Raw genomic sequence first — 19,040 nt, 5'->3', positions numbered from 1 at the left:
ACTAAATAGCAATGCAGTGATATTTTAACCTACCTCATGTTCCTTTTAAATGATGGAAGAAGCATAGCTAAAAACAGATTTTTCACAAATTCTGGTGATGAGACTGGGACATAGCTTCCTTAGCAGTTATCACTGTGTATCTATGGTTATTTTGTTAAGAAATGATAAAATGTAGGGGCGCCTGGGTGGCTCAGTGGGTTGGGCCGCTGCCTTCGGCTCGGGTCATGATCCCAGGTCCTGGGTTCGAGCCCCACATCGGGCTTTCTGCTCGGCGGGGAGCCTGCTTCCTCCTCTCTCTCTGCCTGCCTCTCTGCTTACTTGTGATTTCTCTCTGTCAAATAAATAAATAAAATCTTTAAAAAAAAAAAAAAGAAATGATAAAATGTATAGAGGGTCATTTGTGATGTATCCTACTTCCTAAATGTCTTGAGATATAAATTACTTGAGATTAAGAAATGTTATTCTGTTTTTTAAGAAGTAATTTTAAAAAATAATTTATAATCTAATTTCTAGTATATTTTTCTGTAGAAAATTATACACAAGGTGTTAGTTTATTTGGGCTGCTACAATGAAAATACCATAGATTGGATGGTTTAAAAACGAACATTTATTCCTCACCATTCTGGAGGCCAGAAAATCCAAAATGAAGGTGCTGGCACATTGACTGTTTGATGAGGGCTCTTACATGGCAGAAGGAGGAAGCTCTCTGGGGTCTCCCCAGAGAGGATTCCACCCTTATGACTGAATTATCTCCCAAAGGCCCCATTATGTTGGGGGTTACGTTTCAAAGTACTGAATTGGGGGGGTGACACATTCAGTCTATAGTACACAGTGTAGTTGTGATTAAAGATAGAATTTGAAGATTTTTTTCATTTAACATCATCATTCCGTGTGGTTTTCTTCAGTTTTTTAATGAAAATGTTCATACGTACAGAACAGTTCCAAGAGTACAGTGAACGCTCATTGACTTGCCAACTAAGTTCTACAGTTGTTAACATTCTGCCATATTGGCTTTATCTCTACTATTGAAATTGCAGATATCACACTTATCAACTAAATACTTCAATATGTATCTTCTAAGAATAAGGACATTTGAAAGAATATTCATATAACTATCACTGTATTTAAGAGAATCAGTAATTTCATAATATCTAATATCTAGCCCATCTCAAATTTCCTTATTGTCTCATAATACTTTTTATCACTTTTTTAAAAGGATCTAATATGAATAATCAGATTTATGTATTGTATTTGTTTGGTTATATGTCTCTTTGGTCTCAACCTAGAACAGTTTCTCCATTTTTATTTTCAGTATCATTGACTTTGAAGTGTTTAGGCATTCCAGAATTCAAGGTACCCCAATTTTATATTTGTAAAACATTTCTGTAACTTTTCTGTATTAATTACCTATGGCTGCTTAATAAATTACCCCAAAAGTAAAGTGGCTTAGAACAACACACATATACTATCTGAAATAGTCTGGGAGTGAAGAGTCCTGCCCCAGCTCAGCAGGATCCTCTGTTTCTTTGTTTCACATGAGGCTACTATGAATGGTATCAGCCAGGGCTGAGGGCTGGCTCATTTGAGGGCTTGACTGGGGAAGGATATATTTTCGAGCTCACTTACATGGTTAGTGTTCAGTTCTTTTCCAGTTGTTAGATTAAGGACTTAAAATCCTAGTTGGCTATTGGCTGGAGGCTGCCCTCAGTTTTTTTGTTTGGTTTGTTTTAAGAATATTTTCCAGGGGCACCTGCGTGGCTCAGTCTGCCTTTGGCTCAGGGCATGATCCCAGGGTCCTTGGATCAGGCCCTGCATTGGGCTCTCCACTCAGCGGGGAACCTGCTTCTCCCTTTGCCCCTGCCCCCCACTCCTGCTTGTATTATTTCTCTGAAACACATAAAATATTTTTTAAAAAATTTGAAAAATGTTTTCCCTCATTTATTATTTTATTATTTATTTTTTAGAGTGGGGAGGGACAGGAAGAGGGAAAGAGAAAATCTTAAGCAGGGTCCATGCCCAGTGTGGAGCCCTACGTGAGGGTTGATCTCACAACCCTGGGATCATGACTGGAGCCTAAAGCAAGAGTCAGACACTTAACTAACTGAGCCACTCAGGCTCCCCTGCCCTCAGTTTTTTGTTTTATCAGCTTTTCATCATGGCAAGTGGTTTCATCAAAGCCAGCAAGGGAGAGTCTGCTAGCAGAACCAAAGTCAGAATTTTTATAGTCTAGCCACAAACATGCCACCCCCTCAACATCAAGGTATTCTACTGATTGGAAGCAAGTTACTCAAGGAGAGTGGATTACACAGTCTGTGAATATCAGGAAATGATCACTGGGAGCCGCCTTAGAATCTGCCTGCCATACCTATTTCCTATAAACTAAAAGCTAAATCCAAAGATTTGGTTAGATTAAGATTAAAATATTGTCGCAAGAATACTTAATAGGTGTGTGTACTTTTTTTTTTTTACTTGATTGCATCTTATTTGTGCTTCCTTAGAGTTTATGTTCCACTTACAATAATTAAAGGAGGTTAGGAGGACAGAACGGTGTAATTGGCCACTGACCATCTTCAGAGACAGGTGAATATTTTTTAAAAAGTTTTTTCATTCTATATTTTATTTTTCTAAGTGATAATCAGGTTTTGGTTGTTTAATGTTTGCATTTAGGGTGCTTGTTTTCTGGAGGTACTAAGATCCAAGTCAGATGTGGAGGATTTTGACTTGGAGGGCAACAAGTAAACCACTTTGATGCTTCTCATGGAGGAAAAGAGTCTTTAGAATACAGTGAGTAATGAAAGCTTTAAAGAGGAGAATGCCAACCAATGTCCTTCTGTAAAGTTGGTGGGCTGATACTGGTCCTAGGCCTAATATGAGGTTCTGGGACTTAAAACTTGAATCTTGGGACTCCTGAACACACTGTAATAAATCAGAAAAGTAAAACATCCAAATGGCAATGATACTTCAGTCAGATGTAAAGGCATATGATATAGCAATGCTTACACAATTGTTTGTTACTGAATTTAAACCAAACCAGTTAAGTAACATTGCAAAAAACAAAAATTTAAGTAAATAATAGCATGCATTAAAGAGTTACTTTATACTAGTTTCAGGTTTATCCTCATCCCTATGGGGTAAGTACTATTAGTAATTTTAGAAGTTGAAGAAACTGAAAGAGGTCAAGTAACAAGTCACAAACAATGGAGAATAGTATTTAATAAGTGATGTTGGCAAAGCTGGTTATCAACATGAAAAATAGCAATCTGCGATAGCCACTTCATTATAACAGCAACTATGGCTAGTAGTGGCATGTATGCTTCATACATAGAACAGAAGCCTGAAATAAGCTCTCAAACAAATTTCATTCTTGTGTCTCCAAAGGAACTAAAAAATTCAATAAATGTTAACATATTTGTACATCATTTAAAATTTTCAATAGTTAAGAGAACCTGTGAAAGAGTACTTGCTTTGAGGTTAAAAAGGCATACATCTCAATGGCGTTTTGTTATTGAATTAAGTCAAGATGCTTGATCTCAGCTCAGTTTAATCAAAGATACATTAGGATTTTATAAAGTGGAAGAATAAAATATGTGAAGTGTCTGCCACAAATGAGTATTTACCAAGCATTGCATTCACAGATAATACAAGGCTACCATCTTCTTTAACAATAAAGTCACTGCTTTATACAAAGGACAGTTAGAAGAGAAAAAAGGTATTTCGTTTTATTGCTACTAGGGAAAAAAATGCCCATGGGTGGGGGCATCAATATCCTGATGCTATTTTGCAAAATTTGTTGTTTGGAACTTTGAACACAAATATCCTGACACTTCATTTAATCTTTCTATATTAATTATTAATTAAATATTAAATATTAATTAATTAATTAAATATTATTATTTCTATATTCACTATGAAATATTAAGGTGTTTCTGTTGGAATTTAAGAATTATATCTGCCCATACTACTGCCCATGACACTGAATTGTGACTCGGGCAACATGAAGCTAGTTTTGAAGACCCTTCTCATGGCTGGCAGAGAAATACAGAAAAGGAAAAAGAAATACAGTTAACTATAGCCACCATAATACTGTTCAACAACTAACAACAAGAACAATGCCATTAATTTACCTAAGAAGTTACAAGTTTAGGGGTTGCTGATCCTGTTTGGGCTCATTCGTGTCTGTAGGTTGGAGGAGGACTCTGCTCTAGGCTAGGCTTGACTGTTTGCTTTAGCTGGGCAGCTGAGCTCTATTTGTCTCTCATCTCTCTCCTGGGACCAGTTTGCCAACCTGATTATATTATTTTCCTGGTAATGGTGGAAGCATAAAAGTGAACCATCACAATTAAAGGTTTGTTTGTTTTTTGTTGTTCTGTTTATTTTTTAAGTAGGATCCAAGCCCAAAGTGGGGCTTGAACTCATGACCCTGAGATCAAGAGCTGTATGCTCTACTGACTGAGCAAGCCAGGTGCCCTGTTTTTGTTTTTTAAAGATTTTATTTATTTATTTGAGACAGAGAGAGAGAGAGCAAACACAAGCAGGGAGGAGGGTCAGAGGGAGAAGCAGACTCTCCACCAAGCAAGGAGCCTGATGCGGGGCTTGATCCCAGAACCCTGAGATCATGACCTGAGCTGAAGGCAGATGCTTAACCAACTGAGCCACCCAGGAGCCCCTGTTTTTTGTTTTTCTTTTGGGGGGGGGGTTGTTTTTGTTTTTGTTTTTGACACTGTTCTTGCTACACATCTGCTACCATCCTGTTAGCCAAATTAAGTCATATGGTCAACTCCAAAAGCAGAGAATTATGTGTCTTGCCTCAAGTGGAAGGACACTGCCAAATTACATGGCAAAGAGCATGAATACAGGGAAAGGTGAAGAAATGGGGCCCTTAATGCAATTTACCAGAGGTGATTTGAAAAGAAGCTCTGTATGAATCCTGAACTTCTCAGTTCAGAATTGAACACTGCATCTCTAGCACGTGCCAGGCACTGTATTAGGTGGTGACACTATAAGGATATATAACACACAGCCTCTGTTCATTAGAACTAACAGTATTGGAGAAGATACTGAACAAATACCTGCAGTCAAGAGTTCTGGATGCTCTGTAGGTAAGACAATGTCTTACAAAGGAAAAAGCATTTCATTTTAACAAGCTTAAGAAAGGAAGTGATTTGGGAAGGTCTTAAATAAGAAGTGATACCTAAGTATGGAGGTTCCTCAAAAAGTTGAAAATAGAGCTACCCTATGACCCAGCAATTACACTACTGGTTATTTATCCCAAAGATACAATTGTGATCTAAAGGGGCACATGCACCCAATATTTATAGCAGCAATGTCCACAACAGCCAAACTATGGAAAGAGCCAAGTTGTCCATCAACAGATGAATAGATGAAGAAGATGTGGTATATATATATATACATATACATATATATATATATATATATATATATATATGTATATATATATATATATATATATATACACAATTGGAATATTATGCAGCCATCAAAAGAAATGAAATCTTGCCATTTGCAACAGCATGGATAGAACTCGAGTATATTATGCTACAATCAGAGATATACTCAATAAGTTAATCAGAGAAAGACGATTATATGATCTCACTGATATGTGGAATTTGAGAAACAAGGAAGAGGATCATAGGGGAAGAGAGGAAAAAATGAAATAAGAGGAAACCACAGACAAAGAGACTTTTAATCTCAGGAAACAAACAGGGTTGCTGGAGGGGAGGAGGGTGAGAGGGATGTGGTGGCTGGGTGAAGGACACTGGGGAGGGTATGTGGTGAGCACTGTGTATTGTGTAAGATTGATGAATCACAGGCCTGTACCCTGAAACAAAAAATATATGAAAAAAAAGGAAGTGATAGTTAAAAAGAATTTTATTATTTTTTTAAAGCTTTAAAAATTTTTTTTTAGTTTTTTATTTATTTATTTGACAGAGAGAGAGAGATCACAAGTAGGCAGAGAGGCAGACAGAGAGAAAGGGGGAAGCAGGCTCCCTGCTGAGCATAGAGCCCCATGCAGGGCTCGATCCCAGGACCCTGGGATCATGACCTGAGCTGAAGGCAGAGGCTTAACCCACTGATCCACTCAGGCGCCCCTAAAAAGAATTTTAGATTTAACAAGATGAGTGCAGGTAGGATTGTTGAATTGGCCCAGAAGGCATATTTCTAGGAAAGATATGGGGCTATAGAGAAAAAGGCTGTTCAGATCCTACAAGGTCTTACATGTTATATTCATCAGGAATCTAGTTGCACATGACAGAAACCAGATCAACTTAATGAAAGAGGAGAGAATTGTTGGCTCATTGATATGAAAATGACAGTATTAGGACTTTGTGTCTTGTTTCAGTAAGTATCTTTTGTTGACCTTCACAAGAGAGAGAATATGACAACTAGAGGTAATTTCCTTAGGTTCATTTAAGTGGAAGGCTGAATTGCTCACCTAGTGTCTCTTTATAAATTCCAAAGATGTACTGATTGGCCTTAGCGTTAGTACATACATATCCCAGGCTAATCTTTGTGATCAATGTTGAGTTGCTGAAGAGCAGTTACAAAAAGGGCATGTAAATTCCAATCTCCGTCCACCCTCCCATGTATTTGTTCGAGGACAGAAAAGCCGTCCTGCATTCATTTGCTGAGCTTTAAATCTGTAACGGTGTTCAATGCTGGGTCTCTTCAGCTCTATAATATTATGTTGAACATATGAAACTGTCAACATTCAATCAGTTTTGACCTCCAAAAAAGGTAATTTCACATGGTTTAACCTAAATAGACAATGGCACCTCTCTGACTTTAAGCCAACCATCCTCGTGATATGTCTATGACATGTTCACACCATGAGTCAAAGTCCCTGTCCCTGTTCTTTGCATGGCAGAGCTCCATATAGAACTATCTAGTTTCTGTTAGAAAGCTATTTGCAACTATAGCTCCAAAGCCCATGTGACTGCCAGTGTTACAGCAGCAACTGAGTCCCTTTAGCTAAATCTCTCTGCCATGTGATGAAGGAATACTGAACTATTCCCAGAAAAGCTCCTACTGACCTCCTTTAATTAAGGAATTTCTGGCCATTTAATTTCACTGAGTACTTTTACTCTCATAATTTACTGAGTTCATATAATCCTGCATAAGTCTGGTTCTCCATCTGAAACTATGTTTCACTCATTTATGCAACAAATTTTTTATTAAGAACCAACTATGAGAAATATTTTATTAAGGGCACTTGGGTAGTGGGAATAGAGAAGTGAATAACACAAAGTCATTGCTTTCATGGTGCTTATATTCAAGTGAAAGGACACAAAGAGATGCGTGTGTAGTGGTGTTAAGAGCAGCACTAAAGAAAAATAAAGCAGAGTAAGAAGAACGCTGAATGCCAGAGTGAGGATGGAAGCACTATCTATTGTGGGGATTTTGTGGTGGTTTTTTTGTTTGTTTGCTTCTCCCTACTAGAATATAAGCTAATGAAGGCGTGGGTTTTGAGTATTTTGTACTCATCATCAGTGGTCAAACAATGCCTTTGTATTCTAGAACAAGAATATGGAAGAGTGGACAAAGACTGGGATTCATCTGTCAAATGGGTAACTTCTTCAGCTATCTAGTTGACAGTTCCCTGGCTTCTGTTCCAGCCAAAGAAATATCAGAACTATTGGTCAAGTTGCTATAGAATGAGGTAGAAACCAAGAAGCTTCTCAACTGATTTTATAAGAGAAAAATTGGCACCCAGTAATTAATATGCAACTAGTTTTATCCAGGCTAATACATACCATCTTAGGTTTATATCAGTCATCACAAGCTGCCATAACAAAATGCCACAGACTGGGCGGCTTACGCTGCAGAAGTGTATTTTCTCACAGTTCTTGAGACTAGGAGTCCTAAGATCAAGGTGCAGTCAACGTTGATCTCTAATGAGATCTCTCTTTCTAGTTTGTAGGAAGCTGGTTCGGTTCCCTTTACACACTAACCTTTCCTCTGTGTGCTCCAGCGGAGGGAGGGTGGGGCTGAAGGAAAGGAGGGAAGGGTGGAAGGAGACCGGGGACAGGGAGAAAGAGATCTTTAGTATCTCTTCAAGGACACCAGTTTTACCTAATTAGAGCCCCAACCCTCACGACTTCGTTTAACTTTAATTATGTTCTTAAAGGCTCTATCTCCAAGTATAGGCATATTTGGGGTTAGGACTTTAATATATAAATGGGGGGGGCACAATTCACCCCATAACAAGGTTACAAACATTATATGTTATTAATTTTATGTGCTTATTCTATGAACATAATACTTTCAATCCTTTCAGGTGTGATACTTAATGAGGCCAATACAAAACATCCAAGAGCATAATATGCTCAGTCTCAGCATTTACCTTCGAAGGCAATACTAAGGGTGGAGCCGGGGGTAGAAACAGAGGTTTTCACAGGGCTGTAATTACCCATGCATCTGGTTTGTTTTACACATTTATTAAATAGTTGTTGAACGGCTGAGATAGGTAGGAGATGTGGAGATTGATGAATCATTACATTATTCAGCTGAAACTAATATGACACTGTACATTAATTATACTTGAATTAAAATCAAATTAAAACGAGTTAAAACTCTATTATCATACACCAGAAAAAAATTTTAAGGTTTCAGTGTACGGGTGACATTTTATATTAGCTTCATCTTTCTTCAAGGAAATCTGGTTAACCAGGACGAGAAAAATAATGTGCAGTGCACCTGGATGACTCAGTTAAGCATCTGCCCATAGCTCAGGCCATGATCCCAGGGTCCTGATATGAACCCCTGCGTCGTGGAGCTTCTCCCTCTTACTCTACCCCTGCTCGTGTGCTCGCTCACTCACTTTCTCAAAGAAATAAATGAAATCTTAGGAAGAAAGAAAGAGAGCTCATAAATTTGTTTCGGGGGGACAAAATGCCATAAGGAAAAGAATAATTTTTTTAAAAGCTGTTCATAGCTGCATTATTGTGAAATGTAACAGTTTGGCAACAGCCTAATGCCAGCATTCAAGTATTAAATAAATTGAGAAAGAATATGGTGAAATACTAGAGCCGAATGTCTTTAGAAGTGAAATGGAAACATGCCTAAAAACTAGTGTTAATGGGGAAAAACAAGGAAGCACAAAACCCGACTTCTGTGTAATTCCCTTAAATACACTTCAAAAAATGTGCCCCGGTGATGATGTTAATGAGATTTTCCCCCAGTTCTTCTTATTGTTACAACACTTTAGTGTCACGAATAAACACTGGAAGACAAAACAAAAACTACACCATAACTTACTGTGTATGTGTATTGGATAAAATCTGAAAAGAGGTATCAATAAGCCACAGTGCTACGGTAAAGCTCCACCTTCTGTCCTTTGCAGAAAGATACAGAAACCTTCATGCTCAAGACAACCTGTTAGTCGTCCAGCAAATTTAAGCCAACCTCCACTTCTCGCTGGGAAGCGCAGTTGCTGCCCGGCACGCCCTCCAGGAACCCCTCCCGGCCTCTGCGACGAGGCCGGAAGTGACGCACAAGCTGCGACGCCAGTGCTCACCGCCCATAGTCGCCGCCACAGCGGGCTTTAGGTAGTTTCAGAGACGGCGGGCTTTCGTCCGATGGTTGCAGCAGGGGGATCATGACGGGGAAAAAGTCTTCCCGGGAGAAGCGGCGCAAACGAAGCGGTCAGGACGCGGCCGCGGCGCTCCCGGCGCCGGACTTGGTGCCCGCCCTGGCCAGTAGCGGCAGTGGAAGCACCAGCGGCTGTGGGAGTACCAGCGGCTGCGGGAGCGTCACCTGCTGTGGGAACACCAGCTTCAGTGGAAGTGTCACTGGCGGTGGGAGTGGAGGTAGCTGCTGGGGCGGGAGCAGCGTGGAGCGCAGCGAGCGCCGGAAGCGGAGGAGCACCGACTCATCCTCCAGCGTCTCCGGGTCACTGCAGCAGGTGCGTGCGCGCCCTTCTCGGGGCTCTCGGAGCAGCTGCTTTCTCCGAGGAAGACGGGCGGGGAGCGGAATTTGGTGACGGGTGGGCTCTTATTGTAGCTCACTTAGCGTTACGATCCCAGGGTTCCACCCCTCCTTGAGGTTCATGTGCCTAAGTACCGGTGAACCGCACACTCCCATGCCTTTAACTTAAACTTTCTGGGTTTGCAGATCATCTAGCTCATCTAGCTTTTGGCCCCTTCCACTCCAGTAGCAGTCGTCCTGAAAAGTATGGGTCGGGAGCTAGGCTTCAGTGCCCTTGAGAGCCACCGTTTACTTCTTTATCTTCACCTTTTAGTAGATTATGATTAACTCCGCCTTACAGGATGAGAAAATTGAGGTTCAGAGAAATTAATGAAGTTTACCCACAGTCACAGTTTGTTAGTAACACCTACATTTTGAAACCAATATCTGATACAAAAGCCATGTTTTTTACACTCAGTCGATCTGCCAAAATACCACCGTTTAAAAAAAAAGCTGTTTGCTTATATTATAACGAAAGCGTGAATACATAAAAGTTATACAACACAGAAATAAAAGAGAAAGCATGAGAGTCTCTGTTCAGGCCTCCCCTTTATTTGCTAGGCAGCCTCTTCATTAACTCTTGTTAAGTTTGTGTATTTTAGGTCTTACATATAAGCTTTATTGTGATATTACCCCCATTGAATTAGATAATTGTCTTATTTTTTAGTGACTGCAGTATATTCCATTTTATCTCTATTGATGAATATTTAGATTTTTAGTTTTCTTGCTGTTACAGAGATAATGTGAAAACGAACCCTTGCACGTATATATTGGCAACAAATACTTTAGGATAGAATCTTAGAAGTGAAATTGCTGGGTCAAAGTTTATGCATTTAAAAAGATTTGGTAGGTACCACCAAATACTTTCCAAAACAGATTTTACTGATGTATAGACTGAACATTACAAAAGAATACCAATTTCTGCAAATACTCACTATATCCATTTTTGAAAAATTTGTCAGCTTAATGGGTGAAATTAATATTTCATTTGTTTTGATTTATATATTCCTGATTAATAGTGAGATTGAACATTTTAATGTTTTTATTTGCCATTTGATTCCTCCGCATGTAAGTTGCATAAATATATTCTCTGGCCATTTTTCTTTTTGGTTATTTTGAGCTTTTTACTAGTAAGTTCTGATCTATTTAAGGTCTGTGTTCTTACCCTCTGTGTAAGGTATATTGCAAATGTTACGTAACTTTGCCTATGGTGTACTGAAGTTTTTAATTTCTCTGTGGTCAAGATTAATAATATTATCCTTTGCCTTCTGAATTGTGTATGATTAGAAAGATCTTTCCATACTCCCAACCTATCCTAAAACTAGTTTTTGTTTTCTTCTAGTATTTTTAAAGATTACACCTTTAAATTGGGAGCTGTGGAAGCATGGAAAACCATTTTTTTTTTTTTTTTAGAAAACCATTTATTTTTATGTATTTTCTTGTATTTAGCCACATTATTAATTACTAGTTTAAAATTTGGCTCAGAGGGGCGCCTGGGTGGCTCAGTGGGTTAAGCCGCTGCCTTCGGCTCAGGTCATGATCCCAGGTCCTGGGTTCGAGCCCCACATCGGGCTTTCTGCTCAGCAGGGAGCCTGCTTCCTCCTCTCTCTCTGCCTGCCTCTCTGCTTACTTGTGATTTCTCTCTGTCAAATAAATAAAATCTTTAAAAAAAAAAAATTTGGCTCAGAAATTTGTACAAACGGGATTTTGTCTCTTTTTTTCATTGCTAATACTTCTTGTTTTTTGTACTTTTACATTAATGAAGACTTTTAGTGTAGTGTTGAACAGAGGCAGTGATAGGCATTTTTTTCTCATTTGTTTTTTTAATTGGGAACACTTCTAATGTTCCATCCAAAAGTACATTTGTCAAAGATCATGAAAGATTCTTTTGATCAAGTTAAGGACATTTTCTTCAATTCCTAGTTCACTGAGGGTTGTAGAGTTTTATCAGATGCTTTTATGGCATTCTGTTGAGATGATCACATAATTTTCCTCCTTTGATCTGAAAATGTAATTTTTAATAACTTAGTAAATTAACTCATGTTGAACTGTTTTGCAGTCTTGGGATAGACCCTGTTTGGTTTATTGGTTTGGTTACTGTACTCAGCTGGAATTCAGTATTCTTACTTTGTGTCTATGTTCCTAAATTAAATCAGCTTACAGTTTTTGTAGTTATCCTGTCTGGTTTTGGTATCAAGATTATGGATTGATTTGGAAAGTTTTGCATTTTGGGGATGTGTTCCAGAATAGTTTTCATCTTTTTCCTAAAGATTTATTAGAACTGGACTATTGGAGTTTATCGCTCAGTGGGTCTGGTAGGGTTTTTAAATTTTTTTAAATTAATTAATAATATTAGTATTTTCATGCAGAACTAAACCCTAGTTCTAAATTGTGAAGAAAAAAAGACGTTGTTGTATTAGGCATATAGATAACAACTCAAAATTCTTTTTTTTTTAAAGATTTAATTTACTTGTTTGACAGAGAGAGAGAGATTCCAAGTAGGCAGAGCAGCAGGCAGGGAGGGGGAAAGCAGGCTCCCCGCTGAGCAGAAAGCCCAATGTGGGGCTCAATCCTAGGACCCTAAGATCATGACCTGAGCCGAAGGCAGAGGCTTAACCCACTGAGCCACCCGGCTCCCCAGCATCTCAGAATTCTGAGAGTGCCATTACATCTGGTGTATATTGTGTTTCCTCTTATTATTGATACTGTTTTTGGTAACAGCTTTGTAGAGTTGTAATTCATATACCATACAATTCACTTGTTTCAAATATACAGTTCACTGGTTTTGAGCATATTAATGGAGTTGTTCAACAATCACTATAGTTAGTTTTATTTCCATCACCCCCAAAAGAAACCCAGTGTGTACCTTTCATTTATCATCTGCAGTACTCACTCCTTTGGCAGTCACTACTTCTTGTCTGTGTAGATTTATGGATTTCCCTGCTCAGGACATTTTATATGAATGGAATAATATTTCAATGTATGGCTATACCACAATTGGTTTTTCCATTTGTCACTTGATGGACATTTGGATTGTTGCCATCTTTTAGCTATTATGAATAACGCTACGAATATTTGTGTACAGGTTTTTGTGCAGGTGTGTGGTTACATTTCTCTTGGATGCATATCTAGGAATGGAATTCCTGGGGCATATAACTTTTTAAGGAACTGTCAAACTTTTTTCAAAGCAGCTGTACCACTTTCTATTCCTAATAGCAGTGTGTGAGATGTCCAGTTTCTCTATATCCTCACTACTTACTTTGTGAAACATTAAAATGGGATCTAACCTTTACTTTTTCAGCCTAATTGTCATAGTATTCTTTAAAATTTGTGTGTTTTTAAGCCACTTTTAAAACAACTCTATTAGAAAATATAATAAAGAAACCTGCTTCAACTGTATAGTCAGGGAAGATTTTTCTTGAAGAGATGACTTTTGAATTGATATCTGAATTTGTTAATTTTAGGAGTATAGTGCTAGGGGGATGTGGGGAGGAAAGGCCGTTTTAGGCAGAGTGATACATACATAAGCCCTGTCTGAATGAGGTGAAGGAAGAACAGGTTATATTTGAGTAATTCAAAGAAGGTTGTTGTGTTTGTAGCACAAGCAATGAACATGTTGGCTCTGATAGGCTTTATTACCCTAAGATCAGTGCAGAGTCATCGAGAAGTTATAAATAAAGAGGATGGGTATATGTATATTTTATAGAATCTATTCTAGGAACAGTATGCAAAACAGATTGGAGAGACCTCAGATTAGATGCAAGACATCCAGTTAAGTAGCTGTTGAGGTAATCTAGGCAAAAGATGATGGCACCTTGGACCAGGATTATAGCAGTAGATTTAGAGAGACTGGATATATTTGGGAGATAAGAGGTCAAATTGACAGAAATGTCTTAAATGACTTGGCTACTTTGAATATGATTAAATTACATAGCAGTATTAACAATGTGTGTAGCTCCTAGAAAGAAGTAATATTTCTTAATTGTGGTTTTTAGCATTTTTGATGCCATCCTATTTTTTATGAATTTCAGAAGCAAACAATGCATGCATAAAGTTTTGGGTTGAGTGACATGCTAGAGGATTACCCTAATAGTTCAGCAGTCTAAAATTGTAGACAGTCACTCAATACTGAGTATATTTCCTTTTTTTTTTTTTTTTAATATTTAGTATATTTTCACTTGAGTGTCCTGAGATCATCTCTTCACTTTGTATCAGTTGACCGGATTAATTGTAGTAGGGACAGTAAGATCAAAAAATACTGAACAATTAAATATACTTTTTACTGGCTTTATTTATGCAAACAAAGAATTTGGAAATGTTTAATGTAGTAATTACTAAATGTAAATGTGTGACATCATATACACACTCCTTTATTTAATGGTTCTTTGTCTCTTTTAATTTTAGGATACCAAATACCTTTTGCCAACTTTGGAAAAAGAATTATTCTTGGCAGAGCACAGTGACCTTGAAGAAGGTGGACTGGACTTGACTGTGTCATTAAAGCCAGTTAGTTTCTATATATCAGACAAAAAAGAAATGCTTCAGCAGTGTTTCTGTATCATAGGTGAGAAAAAGTTACAGAAGATGCTTCCTGATGTGTTAAAGGTACTTCATTACATATATTACTGGATTATACACATATATAGAAATATACAAACACCTTTTATTTTTTAAATGATTATTTATTTATTTATTTGACAGACAGAGATCACAAACAGGCAGAGAGGCAGGCAGAGAGAGGGGGGAAGCAGGCTCCCTGCTGAGCAGAGAGCCCTATGTGGGGCTTGATCCCAGGACCCTGAGATCGCAACCTGAGCTGAAGGCAGAGGCTTTAACCCACTGAGCCACCCAGGTGCCCCTACAAACATCTTTTTTATAGTAATCATTTTACTTCATGTAAATCATAATTGGAAGTTTTCAACTCAAGCTACTTCAAAAGATTAAAAAATGGGATCTTAGAGAGTATAAAAGCCCTGTGTATTTAAGTTTGCCAAGAGAAAATGGAGCAGTATACTGTGTTTAGGTAAGGAACTTATTAGCCTTTTAGAAATAATTCTATTAAATGCAGGACATTTTAATAACAAAAATTAGAGATATAATGACTCTGGTGTCTTAAGAAATAATATTCTGCTATGTAACCAATACAGTATTGGTTGGTAGAAGCTTACATTCACAAATGTTTGCATTTATTTATTTATGGTATTCTAATGGAAATAGGGTGTGGAAGATCTAAGATGTATAAAGCCAGCACTTGAGTATTTAAATCTTTAGAGGAATTACCTAACAAATAGGCTGCTGTTAAGAATATCTGGGCACCTCACTTCTCTTTAGTTCTTTCATAATAAATATGATACTTTATTCTCATCAAATGTCTATAAATTACAACAATTACGTGTTACTGACAGTTTTTCAGATACTATCTCATGGAAAGATTTATGTGGCTTTTAATTTGTCTTATTTTAAGAGTTTGCTAACCAGACTTTTTTTAGGATTGCTGTTTTCTAGTTTACTTTGGCACTATATTACATGAGTGTATTTTTTTAATGTCATTTCCTTTAGAACTGTTCAATAGAAGAAATTAAAAAACTCTGCCAAGAACAGTTAGAGCTCCTATCTGAAAAAAAAATCTTGAAGATTCTTGAGGGTAAGAATACGTATTTCTAAACTCTGGTAACTTATTGTTTAACATATATCTAGCATAAGTCCTAAGTTACTCTTTGTTTTCTTGATTATTAATTTCGTTACTGGGTAGTCATTGAGTAATTTTACTTCTCTTTGTGCTGTGAAATAAAGCTTACTTAGTTGAATAACATTTCAAGAATAGACTTTTTGATGTGTATTTCATTTTCTCAAACTAAATATAATCAAAGGTAAGAGCATAAGTTTGTATACAATAAAAATGAAATAAAAAATTTTACCCAAATGCTGTAAAAAAGCATTAATTATTGAGATGGCTCTTCTAAAAATAATTTTCTATTTTCTGCTTTACATTACTATTGCTTTTAATTGCCCATTGCATACTGCTTTTGCTCTAATAAGACCTGGCTGTGGAGTTGGAAGAATTTTTGCAATTTGCCTACATTTATCTCTGCCTAAAGTAGAACTCTCCTTTGTGATGCTACTACCTGTAGAATTTTAGATTTTCTTTTTTTAAATTGTGTTTTTTTATTCATTTGATAAGAGGCAGAGAGAAAGCATGAGCAGGGGGAGAGGTGGAGGGAGAGGGAGAAGCATACTCCCTGCTGAGCCAGGACCCTGATGTGGGACTTGATCCTAGGACCTGGAGATCATGACCTGAGCCAAAGGCAGACGCTTAACCGTCTGAGCCACTGAGGCACCCCAGAATTTTAGATTTTCAGACTTTTTTTTTTTTCTTTCGGAACTGTACAAGGATTATAGCATTAGCATTACAAGAGAAGAAGCAAAAAAATGGGAGATTTTAGATTTCCAGATATATCTTTTTTAAATGCAAAATGTTTTAATGTGCACGCTTGGCTGGTTCACTTGGTAGAGCATGACTCTTGATCTCAGGGCTGTGAATTTGAGCCCCACATGGGTGTAGAAATTACTTAAAATCTTTAAAAAAAAATAATAAAATGGTTTAATGGAATTTATAACTTTGCTAATAATTGTACACATTTGGTTGTAGCCCATAAGTACATATAGACACACATGTTTTTTGTGTGTGTGTGTATGTATATATTTATGACATAGATAACAGGAAGGCAGTGAGAAATACCTAATAAGGCATTGAAAGAACCAATTTTTTTTTTTTTTAAGATTTTATTTATTTCAGAGAGAGAGACACAGCAAATGAGGGAATACAAGTAGGGGGAGTGGGAGAGGGAGAAGCATGGTCCGCACTGAGTAGGGAGCCCGATGTGGAGCTTGATCCCAGGACCCTGGAGCCATGACCTGAGCTGAAGGCAGACACTTAAGAATGGAGCCACCCAGGCACCCTGAAAGAACTCATTTTAAATATAAGCAATTAAAAATGTCACTTTCAACAACTATTAAGTTCTTGAATCTGTGTCACTTTATTATAGATGGCAATTTGTGTAGTTATTAAATTGTTCTGACATTTTATAAGCCTGCTTTCAATAGTTTATTTTATTTATAAGGTGACAATGGTATGGACTCTGATATGGAAGAGGAAGCAGATGATGGCGCTAAGATGGGATCCGATTTAATCAGTCAGTAAGTTAAAAACTTTCATTTCCATTTCAGATTTTCTTTGTTGTTCCTTCCATGATTTCTTACCCCAAGAATGTGATTGTTTTTCTGTTGTATTTATATAAAATGATTTAACAGAATTGATTTGTTTACTTGTAATGATTGGTCCTTTTGGAATATATGAGAGTACAGTTAATTGCTTTCAGGATTAAGGTGATTTTCTTAAACTACTACTCATACATGTATGACAACAGTGATGCCAACTTGAAGCAGAATCACATCTCCCATTTGGAATTTGAATTTACTACTAGTGATACTCATTATTAAGTACTTACTCTACCAGGTATTATGTTAGTGGTTTAGAACACTTGAAATTCTTCTAGTATCTATTAATGTCAGATTGATAATTGTCTCACTTCACAAATGAGATAGTAAGGTGGTTCATTTTATATAGGTACATAAAATTTGACTATTGTGATGATAAAAAAATGCCCAGAGTTTTGGGATGCTTTTTATTTTGGAAAGTTTTAAATTTACATAAATTTGAAAGAATCGTAGAATGAAATAAGCAACATTAAGCTTTTGCTATTTTTGCTTTCTCTCTTTGTATTTATCATTTTTTTCTCAGAGCTGTTTGCATTAGCTTTCTGGGGTTGCCATAGCAAAATACCATAGACTGGTTGACTTATTTAAAGAACAGAAGTTGATTTTCTCATGGTTCTGGAGGCTGGAAGTTCAAGATCAAGGTACTGGCAAGTTTGGTTTCCTCTGAGGCCTCTCTTCTTGACTTGCAGATGGCTACCTTGTTGCTGCTTCTTTTTTTAAGTTTTATTTTTTTGAGGGGGCAGGGGTCAGGGTGGGGGGTGAGGGCAGAGCTAGAGGATTCTCAGGCAGACTCCCCAATGAGCAGAGAGCCTGATAGGAAGGATGTGGGGCTCAGTCCACGGACCTGAGATCATGACCTGAACTGAAACCAAGAGTTGGATGCTTAACTGACTGAGCCACCCAGGTGCCCCTTGTTGCTGTCTACTTGGCTGCCCTTATGTGGGTGTGCCCCTGATGTCTCTTCCTGTAATCTAATCTCTTTTTATAAGGATACCAGTCAGATGCCAAAGTCTACCATAATGGCCTCATTTTAACTTAATTACCTCTTTAAAGGTCCTATCTCCCAAATAGTGGTATTCTGAGATACTGTGGTTGGGCTTCAACCTATGAATTTTTGAGGAGACATAGTTTAGCCCATAAATCATTTAAAAATGCAGAGGTCATAACATTTATGCCTAAACAGTTCAGTATGCATTTCCCAAAAATGATAGTCTACTGCATAGTGGTAGTACAACATCACTTTTAAGAAAATAAACAGTAGTTCAATAATGTCACCTAATATATTGCCCATACAAAATTTTCCCAATTACAAAAAAAAAAAAAAATTTAGAGTGTGTTTATTTTAATTAACAAACTGATTCTGATCCAGGATTCAATTAGAGTTCATGTGTTTCAGTTGATTGTTAGCATCACAAAGCTGTGTTTAAAGGGAAGGTTTTGCTATAAGAAATAATAAACTTATTGACTGGCCCAGAAACTTAGTGCACATTTTAAAGAAATTTAAAAAATAACAAGGAAACCAGAAGAAAGTTAGAAAAAGGAAACAAGGAATGTAAACATTAAAACTAAAGAAAAAGAAATGAATAAGTCCATAAACTTGGGTCTGTGTAAAGTCCAGATCATAGAGAAAGTCCTTTTGGGTCTGATTAAGGAGGTAAGTGGAGAACAATTAGAATTGAGATTAGGAAGAAAGGAGGTATTAGGATGAAAGATGGTATATAAATCCACATGCAGCATTGTATAAACAAACCTGAAACTAACAAATGGATGTTTTGTGT

At 37.3% G+C, this 19,040-nt stretch overlaps 1 protein-coding gene across 2 annotated transcripts in view; it reads left to right on the top strand.

The window, feature by feature from the left end:
- The first annotated feature begins 9,511 nt into the window (after positions 1–9,511).
- The window catches only part of CAAP1 (caspase activity and apoptosis inhibitor 1), a 43,788-nt gene continuing 34,259 nt past the window's right edge, over positions 9,512–19,040 (top strand). Inside the window, exons 1-4 of one of the 2 annotated variants that reach the window (XM_047700037.1) lie at positions 9,512–9,922; positions 14,389–14,589; positions 15,544–15,628; positions 17,106–17,181. In XM_047700037.1, the coding sequence (XP_047555993.1) occupies positions 9,617–9,922; positions 14,389–14,589; positions 15,544–15,628; positions 17,106–17,181 (668 nt within the window). In that variant the 5' untranslated portion in view covers positions 9,512–9,616. The remainder of the gene's footprint in view (positions 9,923–14,388; positions 14,590–15,543; positions 15,629–17,105; positions 17,182–19,040) is intronic. The other variant, XM_047700038.1, reaches the window with a different exon arrangement.

The sequence above is a fragment of the Lutra lutra genome, chromosome 13, assembly GCF_902655055.1.
Source record: "Lutra lutra chromosome 13, mLutLut1.2, whole genome shotgun sequence".
NCBI classification, from domain to species: domain Eukaryota; kingdom Metazoa; phylum Chordata; class Mammalia; order Carnivora; family Mustelidae; genus Lutra; species Lutra lutra.
Note: the sequence above shows the minus strand (reverse complement) of the source record. Positions and strands in the feature narration are given on the sequence as shown.